The 20,379-nt window shown below is 27.6% G+C and overlaps 2 protein-coding genes across 5 annotated transcripts; both read left to right on the forward strand.

Annotated features, from left to right (window-relative positions):
- Positions 1-110: 110 nt before the first annotated feature.
- On the forward strand, positions 111-17,299 carry LOC107072808 (serine/threonine-protein kinase 32A). Of its 4 annotated transcripts, none has more exons than XM_089178530.1 (10): positions 111-244; positions 2,779-3,248; positions 4,213-4,268; positions 5,154-5,322; positions 5,466-5,663; positions 12,921-13,010; positions 13,310-13,476; positions 13,753-14,033; positions 14,290-14,493; positions 14,889-17,299. In XM_089178530.1, the coding sequence occupies exons 2-10, from the start codon at positions 3,119-3,121 to the stop codon at positions 15,067-15,069; spliced, it is 1,476 nt and encodes a 491-aa protein (XP_089034656.1). In that variant the 5' UTR covers positions 111-244; positions 2,779-3,118; the 3' UTR covers positions 15,070-17,299. The 4 variants fall into 4 exon arrangements, with proteins under 4 accessions (XP_089034656.1, XP_015188539.1, XP_015188537.1 ...); XM_015333053.2 differs by lacking the exon at positions 111-244 and adding an exon at positions 297-732 and having other exon boundaries at positions 4,249-4,268; XM_015333051.2 differs by lacking the exon at positions 111-244 and adding an exon at positions 299-732.
- Positions 17,300-18,327: 1,028 nt separating this feature from the next.
- Idh3b (isocitrate dehydrogenase [NAD] subunit beta, mitochondrial) lies at positions 18,328-20,206 on the forward strand. The gene is made up of 5 exons (XM_015333036.2): positions 18,328-18,487; positions 18,565-18,774; positions 18,863-19,254; positions 19,331-19,520; positions 19,600-20,206. Exons 1-5 carry the CDS (start codon positions 18,401-18,403, stop codon positions 19,828-19,830), a joined length of 1,110 nt encoding a protein of 369 aa, XP_015188522.2. The 5' UTR covers positions 18,328-18,400; the 3' UTR covers positions 19,831-20,206.
- Positions 20,207-20,379: the final 173 nt, after the last annotated feature.

Below are 20,379 nucleotides of genomic sequence, written 5' to 3' on the forward strand. Positions count from 1 at the left end.
AAAGACAAGGAACAAGCAGCCGGTTCTTCTCCGTCATCGCGATCATCGTTCCACTGCCATCTGCTCGATCATGTAAATATGTATAAAAGATAGAGAAAAAGAGAGAAAGAGAGAGAGAGAGAGAGAGAGAAAGAGAGAAAAGTTCTGTGTCTGGTTAGGAAGCGTCGGGACGCCGCCAACTACACATGGCACGCGCTAAAACTTGCACAGTTTCGCGCAGACGCGATTCTATCCTTCATCAAAAGTGAGTAAGCAAGAGAGAATAATAGTATAAGAGAGAGGGAAATAAAGAGAGAGAGAGAGAGAGAGAGAGAGATTTAACGCACACGATAGTAGGAGGATGACGTTCTAACAGCGAGTTACATTGAACCGTCCAACGGAGAGAGAACAGCGAACACTCGTACGCCGACCGCGAACGTGATAACATTCTACTATTCTCTTCTATTTCAATTTTTTATTTTTTATTTTCTTCTTCTTCTTCTTCTTCCTATTATTATTATTATATTGCACTCAAAAAGAGAGAAAGAGAGAGAGAGAGAAACAGGAACGAAAAAATCGATGAAATGGTGTATGTTTGTGCGTGTACGTTCCTTTGGTGATGATACTTTTCGTAAATTTGTTTTATACTAGTGTTATTCAGGGCTAGGGGGGGTGGGTGAGGGTGAAAATGTTATAAGGAAACTTGTTATTCATTTTGTGTATATGTGTGTTTTATCCAATTGAATTTTGATGGTAAGTAGTTGTTTACACATGTTTTTCTTGATTGATCGATCGATCGATCGATCGATTGATTATTTATTTATTCATTTATCTCTCTGAGAAATATTTCATTTGACTTTTTGTGGTGTACAATTTTCAAATGTGCCGCTCGCGCGCGCGGGAAAATTTCGATTTTTTTTTTTTTTTTTTTTTTCTTAACGTCGATCAAACTTGTTGTTATTGCATAATGCATATTTTTTTATTAATTATTTCAACCTTTTTTTTTTATTTTTTATTTGTTTTATTTTGGATTTCATTAATCTTCACTTATGAATATTGTGGTTGACATTTTTATACGAGTTTTAAATGTAAAATGAAAATTTGTTTATAATTGTATTATTAGCGATTGATTTTTATTTTTTTTTTTTGTATTTTTATTGTTTCTTGAAATGAACAAAAATGTAAATATATATATTAAATTTTTGCAACAGCAGTAGAAGCAACAGAAGTATGCTCCTCCTAATCGCGTTTTTTACTTTTTTATACTCTCTTGTTAAAACTTGACGATTTTAAAACTTGAAAAAAAGAAAGAAAAAAGGACAAAGGTGGCGGGCTTTTCTTTCCTTCTTTCTTTCATTCATTCTCTTTCTTTCTCTCTCTTTTTTTTTTTTTGCAACAAAAGGAAAGTAGTTTCAAAAGTAGAAGGGAAAACTGGCACGGCAGCTTTTCAACAAACTTCGCATTGAAATTCCTGACATCCTCGTTTAGACGATAACTTGAAAGAGAGAAGTCGTTGAGAAAGAAAAAAAAAAAGGAATAACTCGAATGAACCTTAGGAAGAAAGAGAAAGAAGAGAAAGAAGAAAAAAGATGGGGGGGTGCAGGAGGAGGAGCAGGGGTAGGGGTAGGGGCAGGTGGGGGGAGAGGAGGAGGAATTAATTTTGTCGAAAGGTCTCTTTCGTAAACAACAAACAAACAAACAAACAAAAACTATATACAATATATATATATGTAATCGAGAATAAGGTCGATTCTTTGAAATTATCCAAAGGACTTCAACGATTTTCTTTCTTCAGTGTGTCTTCCATTTTTTTTTCCTTTTTTTTCTTTTCTTAACACACATCAGGTTACTTGACTCTGTTTAATACACTTACGGGAGCATCACCTTTCTTAGAAATAATATGGGTAGTTTATTTTTCTTTTTTTTTTCTTTTCTTTTTTTCTTAATTAAGTTCGATAAGAAGAAGGTATGCGCTTCTTCCTAACCCCCTTCCCCCTTTTTTTTCTTTCTTCTTCGTCTTATTCTCTTCGTTTAGTCTCTTATGGAAGTTGACTTTCACCTACGCGCTAATTAACTCTTCTCTGCACATGACCTATCTCACATAAATATATATATATACACGAATACACAAATATATATATGACAAGGATAAGCACACATAGAGACACGTTGTTTCAATAAAATCTCTTAGACGTGTTTCATTCGAAAATCAAAAATAAAAATAAAAATAAAAAAAATAAAAAAATGATCGACTTGCGAATGAGCCAGGAAAAAAAATATAATAAAAAAATAAAATATACAATAATTGATAGAAATTTGGATTAGTGTTTTATTATCGTTAGATAATAGAGAACATACATAATAACAATCGTATATGAATAAAAATTTGATAGACGTTTCAATCGAAATTAAAAAAAAAAAAACCAAAAAAAAAAAAAACGATCGTAGAACGAAAAACGTATATTTTGATTATACATAATTGATTGTATATATTTGATGAAACGAATTTTGTGATTGATTTTTTACATCGAAAAGAAATATAATCAAATAAATAATACCAGAATTATAAATAAAAATCGATAGACCTTTCAATCGAAATAAATAAAACGATATCGTGGTGTGTGTGTGAATGACCTATGAACAAATAAAAATTATATTTTGATATACGTAATTGATTAGATTTTTGATGAAACGAATTTTGATTGATTTTTACATAGACAAAGAAAATAATGCAATAAATAATTAAATAAATGATTAAATAATATTAAAATATTTATTATATTATATTATATTATATAGGATGATATCTCATCATTTATTCGATGTTCACGAGAACGTCTCTCGTTTCGATGTGTTGACGCTCGTTAGGACAAGAGCGTTCCTAATTAACATCCCAATCGGTATCTTTGAGGACTATAGGAGCAAGAGGAAGAGAAGAGGGGTTGAAAGAGGGTGAAAGAGGAGTTAAATCCGCAGAAACTAGGGAAACCTATAGGAAACACGAGCACCGATCAATGACAAGCGGAAGATCATCATCATCATCATCATCATCATCGATACATAACTCGACCCAATGCACTTGGAAATTTCATTGGCCGAGATCCAATGAAGAATTCACTCATCAGGAGAATGTGGAAGTATGAAACTTCCGAGTGGATTTCCAGCTTATACGGCCCACCACCACTCGTGTCACGTTTCGAGAGTCATTAAGGAGAACAAAATGGGTGCCAACCAATCAAATAGAACCTTACCTACTCCTGGAGAAGAAGGTATAGTTAATTCGTATACATATAGGTAATTATAATACTGAAACACCTGTATCAATTAATTCATTTCAATCAATCAATTAATCATTTATCACATTTATCAATTATAATAATTAATTATTTATTATTTCGCACATGTATGCAATGAATATTATTATTAACATATATAATACTACTATTATATATTTGCATACATATACAAAATAATATATGCAAATAGATTATACCAGCAAGTTATGTTGTTCATTTTTAGAATGAAAAAAAAAAAGAAAATAATTTTTCTCACACATTTCATTTAGAATAAACTTTATGGAATGATGAGGTATTATTGTCATCGTTATTTTATGCCTTCTTGACAGCTTTATAGCAATTTGTATACCTAATCACAATTTAAACAAAAAATACCTTCATTTCTAGAGGTAAAAAATTGAACCAGTTTTTTGTTTGAACGGACAGAACTTTCAAGTAGACTTAATATACATATATATATATACTATATTTGAAAATGTATGCGAAATAATATTTTATTTTTATTTTTTAAATCTATTGTGTTAGAATAAGGAGATGATATATTTTATTATATGATTTTATTTCTTTTTCTTTTTCTTCTACCATCGGTCGAACTAAAGTTATCGATATCGGAAAATTATTTCAACGCTACCTATTCGTTTTCATTTTTCTTTTATTCGATATTACATTCTATCGCGGTATTGGTCATCAATTTGAATATGGTTTAAGAATTTTCGAATAGACCTTCCTCATCCTTAAACATGAAAAGTAGTTGTAGTACTCATAGAACCGTTCGAATCCCAAGGATTTAACGTTAAAATTCATGAAAAATCATATATATATATATATATCAGCTAACGTTGAAGGAATTTTCCTGCATAGTGATCTAATACTTACTATCGATGAATATTTTTCCTACGATAAGTTATAAACCTAGTATATAATATATGTGTTACAGTGAACTTCGATCACTTTGAAATTTTACGTGCCATAGGAAAAGGAAGTTTCGGAAAGGTAGGTTGTTCAAATATTTTTTAATAAAAAAAATAAAAAAAAGAATTAACTGATTTTTCTTTTTAAATTATTTTATAAAATTATAATGCAAAGATATGAAAGATTATTAATTATAGAAAATTAATAAATTACACGTAATATAATTTGTCGCGTATACATTTGCAATGCTTACGGCATAATGCGATTAATGTTACGAATATCACCCCCACCTCCACTCCCCTTTCTCCTCCCCCTCCCTCAAAAAAAAGAACATTAATCGACTTAATCGATCTATAATGTTCAATGACGATAACTCGAATACAACAGCAACTTTACTTGTTTTCGTTTATGATAAATGTATCGAACTCTAGATAGGATCATCGTATTAACGCGACCGCGAATAATTAAAATACGAATACGTGCGTTAATAATGATCGTTCCAACGACGGAAATAACAACGTAAAGAGGTGCTGATTGGATGGTGGTGGATATTAGAGATTTTCGCGTTTATGAAATTTCTTTTTTTCGTTGAACGATCTTGAAGAACGTTAAACAATATTCCACGAATATAATCTGAATTTTGTTTTTTTTTATTGATATATTTATCGATATCAGCATACATTTGAATTGAATTATTATTAAATACGTTTATAGTTAGTATTCATATTACAGATGAACGATAAAATTAATTAATTAATTAATTTTTTATCATTTAATAAACCATAAAAAAAATGGAGGAAAAATTTGAAATGAGAAAGAAGGAATTAAAAAAAAAACATACTGTTAAACTGAAGATTTTAAATTAAACGTTTACTGTATAGCATTGGATTTTGTTATTGGCTAGGTGCCAAATATCGTGGGTGTGGGTACGTAACACAAAGGGATGAATGTTCTTCTGTTGTTCAGGTTTGCATAGTGCAAAAGAGAGATCGTACTGGTAATATGTATGCGATGAAATACGTTCACAAAGGGGAGTGTGCTGAAAGAGGGGCATTAAAAAATGTCGCAAGAGAGGTTGAAATTCTTTCCAAATTGGAACATCCTTGCTTAGTCAATCTATGGTTCAGTTTTCAAGGTAAACTAATTTATATTTTATATTTGTATTTTATCGAATACGTAATTTAAACAAAAAAAAAAAATACTTTTGTTAGAACAATTTGAATAATATGTTTTTATTTTATTTTTTTTTTTTTTTTTTTTTTATTCTTATTCTTACAGACGAAGAAGATTTATTTATGGTGTCAGATTTATTATTGGGTGGTGATCTGCGTTATCATATACAACAAAAGGTTGAATTCACCGAGGAAAGTATCGTTCTGTTCGTCGTAGAAATTGCACTCGCCCTTGATTATCTTCAAAATCACAAAATCGTTCACAGAGATATCAAACCTGATAATATTCTGTTAGACGAGGAGGGTAAGTAAGTTATTCAAATCTTTCAAATACATCTGATATTATAATTTACTTTAAATTAAACACGCTTTATATACTTATTAATATATAATTTTGTATTTAAACTTAAAAAGAAATAATTTATATACCACCTGTGCAGGAACAATAAAATAATTATAGTGAAATGAAAAAAAAAAAACTGTTAAAATTAAACAAAACGTTCTAATTTTAAAGTCTTTTTATTAGGAATACTTTTAACAATTGTGCACACATACGCAACACATTTGAAAAGTTATTTACAATATTAGCCATTATATTATTACATTATATTATCAGAGAAGAAAATAATTGAATTAAATGTTAATGGTAGAATTGTTGGTATATCGATTTTAAAAGAGAAATTGTTTTGTATCGAATGAATAAACAACAAACAACGCTTACGTTTTCGATGGGGCTGCGTTATGGCAACAAGCGTACTAATCGAGTATCATGAGAACTGTAATTTGATCGTCGAACTATGCACGAAATTGGAAAATTGCTTTACCGCTGACTGTAACAACTTCTCTCGCGTTGTGAATTTCCTACCAGAATTTCTATCTATCTATCTATCTATCTATCTATCTATCTATCTATCTATCTATCTATCTATCTCAACATCTATCAATCGATCTCACTTACTCGCTCATTCCCTTCAATGTAACTGGTCTCAGTGTGTTTACGAGAGATTCCGTGTTACATTAAACCCATCGATTTACATATATGCTCGTGCATATATGCATTTGGTATACAAAGTTTATCAACAATTGTTTTAATTAAAAAATGAAAAACATTTGTTTGTAAAATATTGAAAGTATAACTTTTGTATAGTAATTATATATATTTTCTTTTTTTATTAATAAACTAATATTAATTATTATTATTTAATTTTTTTTTATTTATTATTTTCTTATTAAAAGTAAAATATTTCAAATAAAACCTTTTCAGTAATTATTTTGTATATCTGTTTTTGTTTTCTTTTGTATATCTAGAATTAAACATAAATTCCATAATACTATAATTTTATTAACGAACTAATATATAATTATTATTATTTAATTTTTTTTATTTATTATTTTCTTATTAAAAGTCAAATATTTCAAATAAAACCTTTTCAGTAATTATATTTTTTTTTTTTATTAACAGCATTGCAATTGGAGTATCGCTATAATTTTGTATATCTAGAATTAAACATATATTTCATAATACTATAATTTTATTAACGAACTAATATATAATTATTATAATATTTAATTTGATTACTTTATTATTTTTTGTTTCCTTAATTAAAGTAAAATACTTTTGATACAGCATACATAAAGATTCTTAGATTTGTCTACGATTCAACGTGTTATTGGCTTTATAAATAAGAAAGTAATAAAAAGACTATAATATTCTCGATTAAAAGAAAGATGGACGAATATTTCTAATAAAAAAGTAAACGAGTTTTTTTGAAGACTATAACGACAAAGACGAACGAGACTTTTATATAATCACAAGGAGAACAAAAAATTGTTCTTGCGAATATTCAAGCAAAATGTTTTTTTTTTCTTTTTTTTGTTTTTCTATTCTTTTTACGAAAGAGTATTTTTTACTGTTTTATACATGGTAACAGCGCCATATATACCATCACCATTTTCTTTCCTTAACTTCATTCCCTTTATACTTTCTTCCTACCTCCTTTACTTACCTCATTACAAGAATAATGAAGATTTTCTTTGTTACACATTACGTCATTTTCCTCTCTTTTAGTTTGTTATTTCATTAAGTTATAAATCACGAAAGTCTCTTTGAATATTTCAAAAGTCAAATGGGGGTAGCAGTAGCATAACAGCCCCCCACCATGTTGAATTTAAACTCGCTTGACAAATTTTTGTCTAATTTCCCTTCTGCCTATTGAAATTCTTTCTGTTTTCTTTCTTTCCTTCCTACTTTCTTTCTTTTTTATTCTTCTTCTTCTTCTTATTCGTTTTACATTTTTAAACGATTTTTTAACAAAACAAAGATAGAAGATTTGTATTCTCTTTAGGTTATTAATTATTAAATAAATTTGAAAACAATTTGCACGTGTGACGTGTTTGTTAATTGGCATGAATATATTTCACGTAAAAAAATGATTAATTGTTAATCGAAATACTTAATTGAATACATCAAATATACATGCATAAATCCATTCATATTTTGTATTATCAATAAATAATGAATTAAACAATTATTTATAACCTTTATCGGTCATAAATCACGTAAGAAATGACTTACAAATCAAAATATTTCATTAATAATGAATAATTTCATTTATATTTGTAGTACTTCTTCAAAAATATCAATCATTTTTAATAAATAATAAATTTATTCTTAATAATATTGAACAATTTTTTTGTGTTTTGCTATACAAAACCTAATGACCGATAAGGATTAATTTATATATATATATTAGGGATAGAGATATATAGAGAAGATATTCAAAGACAGAAATCAGTACACATGAAAGTTTGATGATGAATATCTTTTGAACGCTTAATTTAATCGTCAAAACATAAGACACCATTTTTATAGAGCAATTAATTTCCTACTAAAATTTCTATTGCGCATTTTATAATAATCATTTATTGTCGAGTTATAAAATTCATCAACAACAAAAATGAAATTTGTCTTAAAATAATCAAACTGAAATCTTCAATATCATTCAAATGGTGAGGTTTACGAAAAAAATCTAGGATACCTTTTTTGTAGAGCATTAAATTTCCTACAAAATTTGTCTAGAACATTTTTCTCTACAATCAATTAATGATGAGGTATGAATTTTATTCTATTGGACTGAAAAAAAAAATAAAAAAAATAAAAAACTGCGATGCGGAGGATCTTCCTATTGAAATTAAGAGCTCATATTTGGTAAAACAATTTTTTTAAGGTGTCTAGCAACCCATTTTTCCGTGGCACTTGTAAAAAAAAAAAATAATTGATTTTTTTGACCCACCCTAATATATATATATAACTAATTTGCACGTTAGTCGAATTATAAATTCAAGGAATTCGTCAGCTGTACAACGAAGACTTTGACAACACCTGCAACACTTGTTTTTAGAAAAATTTCACTGACAGCTGTGTTGACATTTAATTCGATTTCATTTCGTAGTGTTTTTTTTTGTTTTTTCAAATTTATTATTCATAGGATTTATAACGAAATCCTAGCAATGTGTGTTGTGTGATATTTTCTGCAATATTCAATGATAAAATATTTGTTATCATTAATTTTTAGTTTAAAAAAAAATTCCAAATAAAAATATTTAATGAGAGAGAGAGAGAGAGAGAGAAAAAAAAGAGAGCAAAAGAGAGAGAGATAGATAGATAGAATGAAACATCTGTGAAATTCTTTACAGCAAAGAAGAAAATAATAACACGCTTGGACATTTGCGGGTCCTTCGGAGTGCAGCTGACAGATTCGATGTTTGTTCACTTCGTTGAGTTCGATGTTAGTATACTATAAGTACACACATAACTAAACTTTTTCCTACTCACAATTTACTCTTTCAATAGATATACAACAAACCATACATACACGTCTCGTAGGTGTATTTATAAAATTAATATTTTACAGGATAAAATAAATAAATCGATCATTTATTTTTCCATTAGAATTTCATCGTAAAATAATTTTTACGATTTTATTCGATAATAATATTGTATCTTTTTTTTTGTTTAGTTTGGTTTTTTTTTTATCATCCCTTTTTATTTTACAGATTTCCATTTATTTCTTTACGTTTATTCGATATTATCCAAAAACCAAAAAATGAACGTGTCTTTTTTTGTATCGTTTTTTTATTTTTTTTTTTTTTTTTATTAATAATCTGAATGGAATTAATAATTCAACGTGACTAAATGATGATTTATTCGATAATACAAAAATAATCGTTGTGATATAATATGAATTATAAAATTAATATCTTCATTTAATCATTATTATTTATACAAATATATATATGTTACAAAGAACATTTTCAATTAATTATTTTTCACGTTCAACCAAATAAAATATATATATATATATATACAAACTTTATATCACATATAGGGGAAAAAGAAGTTGGACAGGTAAAAAAAAAAAATCCTAACATATTGTTTTGATTTTGTTGAACGATATTAGGACTTTTTCAACAATTATAAAATACAAAGATTTACATAACAGATTTCAAACAATATTTTTGTTTTTCACCTGTCTAACTTTCCTATGATATCAAGTTTGTATATATGAAATTTTCAACGTTATAACGACGATATAAAACATCTCATTTCATAAATAATAAAATATAAATAAAACTTAGATGGGGATAATAAGTTGAGCGTGTAGTGATCGAAAATGCAAAATAGTTTCTTTGCGTGAGGGTTAACCAGAGATGGTAGGTAACATAGCTCGAAGGTGTTTGTTCTAGTTCATGTGTAATATCCTAGAGACAATATAGTAGTCCATGAAACTTCCATTAGATAGTAAAGTAAGTAGTTGAAATAATAGACTTTGACTGGAAATTAACGTGAAAGTTGAAATGTTGTCTTGTTAAGTGTTCAACCATCTTCTTCTTCTTCTTCTTCTTCTTCTTCTTCGTTTTCATCTTCTTCTCATAATTATATAATGTTATATTAATATGTAAAGAGAAAATTTGAAATAGTTTATTGATGAATAGAAAATAGTTGCGAGTGTTAATTATTTTCGGTATAAAATGAAAAGGTTCAAAGGTAACGCATGTTAAAAATACTTTGTCAAGGTTTAAAATACATCATTCATTAGATTCTCTTGTCGTTCTCTATTTAGTCATTCGTATTGATATATTTTTATAATATTTATTTTAAAAACTACCATACATTCAAACAAACAAACAAAAAAGAATAGAAAAGAATGTTACGTGCACGCGATCATTTTATTTGTACATTTTCAAAATATATATATTCCTTTAAATAAAAATCTATATAAAATTTAATATAACACTAATTTTTATTAATAACTTGTAATATAATACTATATTTGATTATATTTAATTAATAATTTTCAATATATATATATATTCCTTTAAATAAAAATCTATATCAAATTTAATATAACACAAATTTTTATTAATAACTTATAATATAATACTATATTTAATTATATTTAATTAATAACTACTTAAATTCACAATGACAATTTATCTATTAACACTAGATTTACGGATGTTTTTTTTTTTTCATTATTTTTTAATAATTTAATAACATTGTTTGAATGAAGGGTTGAGTAAAAGAAATGGAACTAATATTTACTACGTATATTTCATGACGTATAACTAAAAACCACAATATAAGTTTTTTTCAAAAATGAGTCAAATTGGCTGCTCAATTCGTAAATCTAGTGTTAAGAAATTTGATTGAATTACTTTTAAACAAATATTTGTGTTATTTTATTAGAAAATAAATGGCAAATTTTGTATAAATTTACTGAATTAGAAATGAGTCAGCAATTGTTTCTTAAATTAGAATTAGAATCAATATGAAACAATATGTAACAGTTATTTTTGGACGTGTTTCAACCCCTAATTCGAAGAGAGAGAGAAAGAGAGAAAGAGAGAGAGAGACTATGAACTACATTTACATATCTCATACACGAATACACGAATACACGAATACACGAATACACGAATACACGAATACACGAATACACGAGCAACTTAGCCCCAAACTTCCTACAGTAATTTACCCTCTTGGCTGTTTGAATTTTGAGATTGCGTCTGCATAATTTACAATTAGACTTGTGCACCATGTCGGTCGTCATTTAAGGTCTTTTTCAACGTTATTGTTTCACTTTTGCATTTCTTCATTTTCCCTCTCTCTCTCTCTCTCTCTCTCTTTTTTTTTCTTTTTATATCTTTATCTTCATTTTTATCTATCTTTCAACGCAACCATTTCTTAACCTTTTCTATCTTTTTTTCTTTTTTATTACGTTCAAAAATTGTAGGAAATTTGTATTCTTTGAAATAAAATAAAATATATATGAACGTAAAATTTGTAATAAAAGTAAAAAAAAAAAAAAAAAAAAATTAAGAAGGCATTTAAATAAAAATTCTCTTTTAATTAAAGTTCTCGCAAATGCGAGTAGAAAAGAAAAAAATTAATTTCATCTGTTAATTTAAATGTGAAATTATTTATAAAAAGAAAATGGTGGAAGAGGAGGGAGGATGGGGTGTGGGATTTAAATATATTCGAATAAAAATATTTACCATGCGGAAAATCTTTTTTTTCCTTCAGTAATAAAATACAAACACGTTGAATTATATATATATATATTATACTTTGAAAAATGAAACGCTTGAAGTTATTTGAAAAATGAAAAGTAGTTGAAGAGAGACGAAAGGATCTTAAAATCTTCGACAAAAAGGATTTTTCAAACGAGTCTTACCCAAACGGGATAAGTTAAATCTCGATATATATTATCAAGGTTCTGTAAAAGTACAATTACATTGAGAGAGGAGAAGTATAACGTACGATTTACCATCTCTCCATCCACTTTACTTCAAAAGAGGATAAAACGTTTAGAAATCGTTTCGTAAGGATTTGATTTTCTGATAAAAAGATTTACGTTCTCCTCCTCCTCCTCCTTCTCCTTCTCCTTCTCCTTCTCCTTCTCCTTCTTCTCCTTCTCCTTCTCCTTCTTCTCCTTCTCCTTCTTCTCCCTTTCATCGAATTTCTTCTTCGTATAGTCCTACGTATCTCCGATTTATTTATAACATTAAAAATTCCCTTCTAATTAACAGCAACAGCTGATGGATTTTACGTCTTTTAACTATAAACAAGAAAAACGGGGTCAAAGGTATATTATAATCTTTTTCGAGTTGTAGGTAATTAAAAAAGAAAGTTGAAAACCATTTTTTAATGTTCTCGAGTATTTTCAAAAGTATAACGAGGGTGGAATGAGGTGGAAAGAAAAAAAAAAACGTGAAGTATGTAGTAGTGGGTGGATGGGTGGAAGCGAAAAAAGAGAGGAAAAGAAATTTTGTAAAAAAAAAAAAACAAAAAAAAAACAAAGGAGAACAAAAGAAGAGAGAAAATATTGAAAAGTTGTGTATATAATATGATTATTATAAATAATATCATTCTCCTTTTTTTTTTTAAAATTTCCATGAAATTTAAATAATATTTTTTGTATGAAAAAATTGATCATAAAATGTAGAAAATATTTCGATTCGTCAAACTTTTTTAAAACTTGGTTACTTTTTCAAAAAGGTCATGCACGTGTAACGGATTTCAACATTGCCACTGAACTGGAGGATGGTCAATTGGCAACTTCGATGTCAGGCACGAAACCTTATATAGGTATGTGTGTGTGTATGTGTGTGTGTATGAAAAATAACAGAAAAATATGAAAACTAGTAGATCGCGTTTTCGCGTTTTATTTTCACGGAAAATCCTCAAAACAGTCATAACACATTTATGTGAAAGTATAAAACTTATTTACTTAGGTATTCCATGCAATATATGTATATATATATATATATATAGAGAGAGAGAGAGAGAGAAACATATTAAAGATAAAAAGATAAAAAAACAATCTCGATAAAATTGCATATATATATATATATATATGTTTTTCTTTCAATATGAATTTACGTCAGCACCCGAGATTTACATGTGCTCGTGCGAAGAATATGGCGTCCTTGGTTACGGATTCACCGTTGATTGGTGGAGTTTGGGAATTCTCGCATGGGAAACTTTGGCTGGTGAACGTCCTTATTCTCTTCATTCAACAACTTCTTATAGAGAAGCATTAAAGATTTTACAGGTATTTCTAAAATAATTTTACAATTGAACGTGTACCTATCATCATCAAACGTGTTGTTATATCAGTCAAACTTAACTTCTCATTTATCAATTATGAACATAAATTGAAATACAAATTGTTCGTCCAAATGTATTATTTTTATCATTATAAGTTAAATAGTATTGATTTATTATTGGTGAGAATGAATGAATTATATTTGTAGTTGTTTGTTTGTTTGTTTGTTTGTTTCATTTTAGTTTTAACGAAGTTGTTGTGTTGTCGTCGTGATCGTTTTAGGAAGAAAGGGAAACACCATCCAACTGGAGTACAGCAATATGCGACCTCTTAGATAGATTGTTAACACTAGCACCAGGTGCTAGGGTCTCGACTTTAAGGGAACTCAAGCAGATTGAAGTGATAAGAAGTTTGGACTTTGATAAAGTGTTGAACAAACAGATAAAGCCACCCTTTGCGCCACCAAAGGATCATCTCAATTGTGATCCTACCTTCGAACTCGAGGAAATGATCATCGAGACTAAACCTTTACATAAAAAGAAAAAACGTTTGACCAAACAAAGGTATAATCATTTATTTTTCAACTCGTTCATTTTTACATCAACAACAAAAGAATTTCTCTGATAAAACATTTCAAGTGTCCTTTGATACTTCAAAGAAGATCTTTGTCATTTTGAAGAACGGTTATGTTCAATTCATAACAAAAAAATATTTGTGATATTTTAAATCTTTGCTATAATGAAAATATTTTGTCTTTATTTCAACAAAAGTAATCTCAAGAAAAATGTGATTCGGGGATAAAATTCTGTTAACTTTTAGATCGATCAGAGCCGAATTGACAGGAGACGATGCTTTGAAATGTGCGGAAGGGAACGGTATGGATCTGAGAAGATTGGCCTTTATCCCAGAATATCGTGTATACAATCGTGAAAGAGAAATTGAGAGATTGGAGAGAGAACGTAAAGAAAAACAATGGGAAGAGGAACTGAACACTGCCATGATGGGTGCCGAACAGACGCCAAGGTATTTGTAAGGTTTCATATTTTAAATCTAAAGTTTTGTAGAAAATCTTTATTACGGTATAATATCATAAAAAGACTTTTTACAATCTGTTTCAATAAAAAAAAAAAAAATAAATAAAATAAAATAAAAAAACACCGTAAAATTGTTCACGATCGTGACATTTGAAAAGTGCATAAAACACAAAGTGCAAAAGAAAATGATATCAGCAATAAATCTCGTTTATGTTGAAACGTTATATTCTGGTGTGTGTGTGTTTGTATTATCCAATTATAATTCAGATTTAAATATATTTTATTATTTTTCCTAAATGTTTTTCTTAGAAATGATGTAATTTGGTTAAATGAATTAAATGTTTTACAATCATTTAAAAACAACTTGGAATTTGTTATTTGTAGAATGAGACAAGAACAGCAACAACAACAAGGACAGGAAGGACAGAAAAGTGTTAACAGATTGAGTGTTTCGAACGTGAAAGCTCGAATCAGTGCTTCCCCTAGACTTAGTCGAAGGGCAAGTACTGCGACGTCCTCCGACATTGATTACATCGATGCCAGTCCTGAACCATCCACTTCTTAAATTAAATTCAAACACATTTTTCTACCGAAACAAACAACCCCCTAGAATATAAAAGCCAATCGAATGTTTAGAAGATATACATGGATCGTCATTTATAACTGTCGATGATCATTTGACAATTGAAAAACAACAACAACAACAACAGAATCGATTCTACTATAATAATTGATTTTTTTTTTTTTTTTGAATCATTACGATCTATCACTTTAACATGTTAAAGTGGATCCTGTTAACAAATTTTATTCACCTTCCGTGCCAATTAATTTTATCAAACGAATTTAATAATAACAGTGTGCAAAACTCACTGTGTGCAAAATAAGATTTGATAATTGTTTTTTCTTTTTATTATATTATATTTGATAATTTATTTTTGTTTATTTATTATAAAATGTGTACACAGTATATATATATATATAATAGAAATAATTGTATTAATACGTAAAGTCAATTGAAATGACTGGGTGTTTGTACAATTGATTGGAAAATTATTCAAATTGATGACTTTTGAATAGAACAAATTTTCCATGACTTTTATTGCAATATCTATAGAATTACATTTATCGATTTGTCTCTCTCTCTCCCCCACCTTTTTCTCCTCCTCTTTCTCCTCCATCTCCTCCACCTCCTTCTACTCTTCTCGTTCAGTTACATATAAGTTACATATATAGTATGTTCGGATATATACCGCAAGCAGTTATTTTGATTGGTTTCCTGGATATATATATATGGGTAGATACATATTAATTGTTAATACTTACAGTATTAATAATAATTACCATAAACTATTGTTTTCTTATCAAGGGTATATGAATTTCATAGTAAATGTGATTTATGTATCAAAAAATAGTTGACGTGGCACGGAACGTGTGTAAAAATTGTATTGTTAGTATATTATATTTTAACATTAAACCATAAACGACCAAATGATTAGTTTAAAAAAAAAAAAGAAAATAAAAAAAAAAGTAGATCATTTAAAGAAACAGAAAAAGAAAAACAAAAATTAGTGAGAATGCATGTTACGAAAGATTATGATTAATATTTACTTTTTCTTTTTTTTTTTTTCTTATTACTTATCGTTTACAGTTTAATTTTGTTACGTTGTTAAAAAAAATTCATTAAAAATGACAAACGCGATGTCATTTTCTTTTCTGAATAATTAGAACTTTGATTTTGTTTTTTTTTCTTTTTTTGGGGAAAAAATGAAAAACGTGATCGGTATAAGAAAAATCAAATAACGATGAAAAAATAAATGAAATGAAACGGATATCAAATTGGAAAGAAAAATTTCACCCTACTTTTCATTCTCTCTCTTTCTCTCTCTCTCCCTCTCTCTCTTTCTTTCTTGTTTTTAATAATTTGAATCAGTGGATCGAATGCAGACCACGTTTTGTCGGAGAATCGTCGAGTAATCGATAGCAACGGCGCCAGGTCGACTAAACGAAACAACAAAAAGGATATTTTATTTTCTTCAGAATTTTCTCTTTCCTCTCTTCTCATATTTCAAACATAAATATCAAATTAAATTTCTCTCATTTCTTTTTTTTTTTTTTTTATAACCGCGATATAAATTATATATATATATATATATATATATTAAAATATTGTATTTTTATGTAACAACCGTTTGTTATTAATTTGTTGATTTGAATGATAACATTTATATAATTGTTATATGATTTTTTTGTCTCTATAAAATTATTTTATTATTTTCTTTTTTCTTTTTCTTTTTTTTCTTTTTTCTTTCTTTATAAAATAAAATCTAACGGGATCAAATTATTATTAATAAATTTATAATAATTTATTTGTGAAAGTATATATAAAGGCAAATGTGATTATAATAATAATATAAAATAATGATCTTTTTTCTTGAAATATTTATATGCACTTGTAAAATTTATTTCTAGTTTAAAATCACAAAATGCATACATATATATATGTAAGAGAGCCTATTAATATAAAATAGATTCAAGTTTGCCTATCGTTAATAATAATAAAGTTTAAATTATATTTATCACTGTATATACATGCATACGTATGAAATAAGAAAATTTAAGAAACAAGTTATAACGATATAAAGAAACAAACAAACAAAAAAATACCATATTTTCTTTATACATAGAATTTGTATACATTGTGACAATTATATATATATATATATATATATATAGTATATATAAAAATAATAGTATGTTAATATATTAATAAAAATAAATACTATCATGATGCATTATTACTATATCTTATAAACAACAAATTATTTTTAAATGTCACCAAATATTTTTAATTAATATTGTTAAATTTTGTTCTACAGGTACGTTGTCACTTTTCTAATTAAATACTATAAAAGATTATTTATTATAGGATAATCGTATTAAATCAAATTTAGGTATAGTAGTAATTAATATGGTCTTTTTTTTTGTAGATTATATTGAGTAAATTATCATAGAAAAAATTTAACAAACGAGTATTTAAAAAAAAATGACAGTACTACTAAAGGAGATACAATTTTGAATTTGCGCGGGTATTGAACGCGGGCATTATACGAAAATTACCGAAGATGGCCGATGTTTGGCAGTCGAATAAACAAACACGTATGTCGACGTAGAGGAACCATTTCTTTTACTAACATTTAGTATTTGAATAAAAATTAAATTAAATACTATAATAATCTGACATTTTAAATAATATCAGATTATAAAATATACAGATTATAAAAATACAAATATATACTTCATCTTTTATCTTGACAATCACAAAATTTTCATTAAAAATGAATCAAAACCTATAAAATACGGGCCTGGTTTGTACAGCAAGTAAAAGAGAACGACAAAAGCAATTCTTCCATCCGAAAAAATGGCTTTACTAGTAAGGAACATCTGCAAGGTACTTTCTCAGGTAAATAATTGTTTTTCTTTTAAATAAAAAAAAGAAAAAAACATCTTTTCAATTTAAAATATAAGTCAACTTTCTTACATATAACCTCTTTTAATGAATTCGATAATATTTAAGATTTTAAATACGAAAATGAAGACAGGGGTATTACATCGACAATATACATATATATTGTTTAAATATTTTCAATATTCCTACTACACAATGTATTGTTTATACATTTAATACAATTCATTAACTATAATCTATCTTTTAATATTAATAATAAATTATTTAAATTACTTAATTCAATTAATTTAACAGTCAATATAGATTTCAATTTCGCAAATAAGATTATTTTTGATACATTTGCATAACCATTCCTCTCACGTTTAACCCTCTCAAAATTAACAACAACAAATACTCTTCAATTATTATTATATATTATTATTATGATTTAATGTACATTTATTTTATTAACAGACTGCCCAAAAAAGGGTCTATTAGGCCTTTACACGTAGGAGCAGTTCTTCATCAAGAAGCAGCTGTAAGTTTTATTATAATTATTCTTTTTCCTTTTTGTTCTTTCTATTGTGTTCCTAATCCATATGATTTTAATTTCAGTCAAACGAACCTGAAGGAAAAGTAAAATGTACTTTAATACCAGGAGACGGTGTAGGACCAGAACTGGTAGTAGCAGTTCAACATGTTTTCAAAGCAGCAGATGTCCCTGTTGAATTTGAACCTTATTTTTTATCTGAAGTCAATCCAACATTGAGTGCACCACTTGAACAAGTCTCCAACAGTATTGCCAGGAACCGAGTTTGTTTAAAGGTATTTATTATATTTCCATTTTTAAATATTTTGTTCAATCATATTCTTTAAATTGTACAACAATATTATTGATTTATTCTTTTCACAGGGTATTTTAGCAACACCAGATCATTCGCATACAGGAGAATTACAAACGTTGAACATGAAATTACGTAGGAGTTTAGATTTATATTCTAATGTAGTACACGTTAAATCATTACCAGGTGTCAAGTCTCGTCATCAAAATGTCGACTGCGTTATCATCAGAGAACAAACCGAAGGAGAATACTCTGCTTTGGAACACGAATCTGTAAAAGGAGTCGTAGAGTGTTTGAAAATTGTAACAGCAACTAAAAGTCAAAGAATTGCCAAGTTTGCATTTGATTATGCAGTGAAGAATAATCGTAAGAAGGTCACTTGTGTTCACAAAGCTAACATAATGAAATTGGGTGATGGTCTATTCTTGAAATCGTGTCATGAAATTGCTAAATTATATCCTAGGTGAGAATTGAATATTTGTTAGTTATATTGAATTTTGTAACAGCATTTAAATGGATTATATTTTGTTCATTATTAGAGTTACATTTGAGACTATGATCGTGGATAATTGCACCATGCAAATGGTATCCAATCCTCATCAATTTGACGTCATGGTGATGCCTAATTTGTATGGTAATATTGTTGATAATTTAGCTTCTGGATTAGTTGGTGGTGCTGGAGTAGTTCCTGGTGCTACATACAGTGCAGAGTGTGTAGTTTTTGAACCGGTAAGATTATATTTATTATCATCATTTATTTTTCAATATTTATTTATTATTATTTAATACATATTTATATAATTTATAGGGTGCAAGACACACGTATTCGGAAGCTGTAGGTAAGAATGTTGCTAATCCAACAGCCATGCTTTTATGTGCTGTCAAGTTGCTTCATCACGTTAATTTGAAACGTTATTCAGAACAAATCAAAGATGCATTAAATAGAGTTTTAAACGATGGAAAAGTTCTTACTAAGGATTTAGGTGGCCAAAGTTCGACATCCGAATTTACTAATGCGATAATAAATAGTCTTCGTTAATAATATTTAAAGTCAAACGATCTGAGCTTAAACTTAAGAGAAATTATGTAATATAGAACACGTCTCATGAGAATCGTAACATCTCTAGGTGTTAGTAGTATTATCCAGTTATAGAGTTTATTTTACATATTATAATACATTTATTTATTAAAAAATGTGAAAAGAAATATTTTGAAATTGGTTAAACCAAAGCGACACAGTTTCCTTTAGCACATTAAAGGAGATGTAGCTTTTACTGTGTCTTAAAGACGCACTTAACTGTATTAATACTTATACATTACTATTGAAGGTAATTATAGGTCAAATAGAAAAATTATCTAGTTGTGTATTATAACGTTATATGCAACTTGTACAATAAACTATACATTGCCTCATACTGATTTTCTATTAATAGTATTTATTTGAAAAAAATCAGTAATTATAAGTTAAATGTTTCTTATTTCTGATTTTATTATAATTTATTATAAATCATTATATATTACATAATAAAATCCATATTATGTCATAAATGAACTTTATTTAAAGATTACATATGGTATTTAAATACTT

The sequence above is a fragment of the Polistes dominula genome, unplaced genomic scaffold, assembly GCF_049000335.1.
Source record: "Polistes dominula isolate Pdom_NZ unplaced genomic scaffold, Pdom_raw_medaka contig_11, whole genome shotgun sequence".
Lineage (NCBI taxonomy): Eukaryota > Metazoa > Arthropoda > Insecta > Hymenoptera > Vespidae > Polistes > Polistes dominula.